Genomic DNA, 1,222 nt, shown 5'->3' with positions numbered 1-1,222 from the left:
AATGTATGATCAGTAGTCTAATGTATTGATATACTATGTGAATGTGAAATGGTCTCAATGGTTTCAAAGGTATGGAAGAGAGTTCCAAGGAGGAACTTCTCAGTGGTGGTTTCAAGTATTGTAAGTATCAATATGGGAAGCTCAGTCTTGAAGTTCATCCTAACATTCTAATGGTCACCCATTCTCAAGTAGATAAGGGTGAGACATGTCGTGAGAATAAGAGGAGGTTCTTGTCTAGGTGCTTTACCTTGGCCTAAGACGAGTGATAATGCACTAACCTTGTGTGGTACCTTGGGGTGGGTCAGCTATTTCACCATAACAAGTGCACGAACTGTCATGCATAAAGTGTTTGGTTGATTTGGTGTGAGATATATATCATTAAGTAAAATGTCTAATATGTTTTTAATGTATTATGAAAATGTTTTGTATCACTAGCTTACTCTTGTTTTTGTCTATGTTTGTTTATTTGTATTTTTTCTTTTATGATGATCACCTTAAATGATTTAAACTTATAGAGAACGTCTCTCAGTTGAGAATGAAGCAGCAACATAGATAGAGTTTGGTTCTTCAAGTGTAAGATCTTCTTTATCGGTGATTTGTAGTTTCTGATAAATTAACATCTATATAATGTTTTATTTTAGTAATTTTATTCTACTAAAATAAGATGTTACGATAAACATATGAAACACGTACCCTTAAAGTTAATTTCCCTCATTGCCTTCCGGAAGATTCCAGGAACTATATTTGCGAGTCTCACAGTTTCATTTATGAACTGCAAATCGTCAACCACTTTCAATTGAGATATGTTCACGCACGTAGAAATTTACATAAAAACTTTCACTCAGAAAAAAAATACCTGAAATGTATATGTCATTGATTTGTATTCTTTCCACGTGATTCCGGAATTAGTATCTTCACGTCGCTTCAGGATGGCTTCATGTTCCTCCTGAAAGGCACAGTTTTCCTTTAGTGTGTGTATGTGTGTGTCTATATATATAGAGTCAAAACGAGGAACATGAAAAGAAAAAGTCGTGAAAGTAGTTCAAAGATTTTAATATATTTTTTGACGCACTTGTAATTGCTTGAGTACTAAGGGATGGTCCGAGAGTACTTTGGTGGCATAAGTGAGAGCGAGAGAAGTGGTTTCAAAGCTTGCAAAGAGGAGCACAAACATGAGGTCCAGAGCGATCGCTTCAGTCAGGACTGTTCCCTCTTTCTTAAG

General features: G+C 35.6%; 1 protein-coding gene across 1 annotated transcript; it reads right to left on the bottom strand.

Annotated features, from left to right (window-relative positions):
* LOC106778628 (cytochrome P450 87A3-like) lies at window positions 1-1,216 on the bottom strand. Its single transcript, XM_022776255.1, has 3 exons — window positions 1,073-1,216; window positions 857-946; window positions 1-772 (listed from the first exon to the last, which is right to left on the bottom strand). Exons 1-3 carry the CDS (start codon window positions 1,172-1,174, stop codon window positions 668-670), a joined length of 297 nt encoding a protein of 98 aa, XP_022631976.1. The 5' UTR covers window positions 1,175-1,216; the 3' UTR covers window positions 1-667.
* Between the last annotated feature and the right edge of the window lie 6 nt (window positions 1,217-1,222).

This window comes from Vigna radiata, unplaced genomic scaffold, assembly GCF_000741045.1.
Source record: "Vigna radiata var. radiata cultivar VC1973A unplaced genomic scaffold, Vradiata_ver6 scaffold_2346, whole genome shotgun sequence".
Taxonomy (NCBI): Eukaryota; Viridiplantae; Streptophyta; class Magnoliopsida; order Fabales; family Fabaceae; genus Vigna; species Vigna radiata.
This window is presented reverse-complemented; position numbering and strand designations above follow the sequence as displayed.

What these genes read in the sequence shown, in the direction of transcription:
- LOC106778628 (XM_022776255.1), bottom strand. Translation starts at nt 1,174, where the DNA reads ATGTTTGTGCTCCTCTTTGCAAGCTTTGAAACCACTTCTCTCGCTCTC. An exon ending in TAGTACTCAAGCAATTACAA is followed by an intron (nt 947 to 1,072) that starts GTGCGTCAAAAA and finishes TGTGCCTTTCAG; the next exon opens with GAGGAACATGAAGCCATCCT. An exon ending in CAATGACATATACATTTCAG is followed by an intron (nt 773 to 856) that starts GTATTTTTTTTC and finishes GACGATTTGCAG; the next exon opens with TTCATAAATGAAACTGTGAG.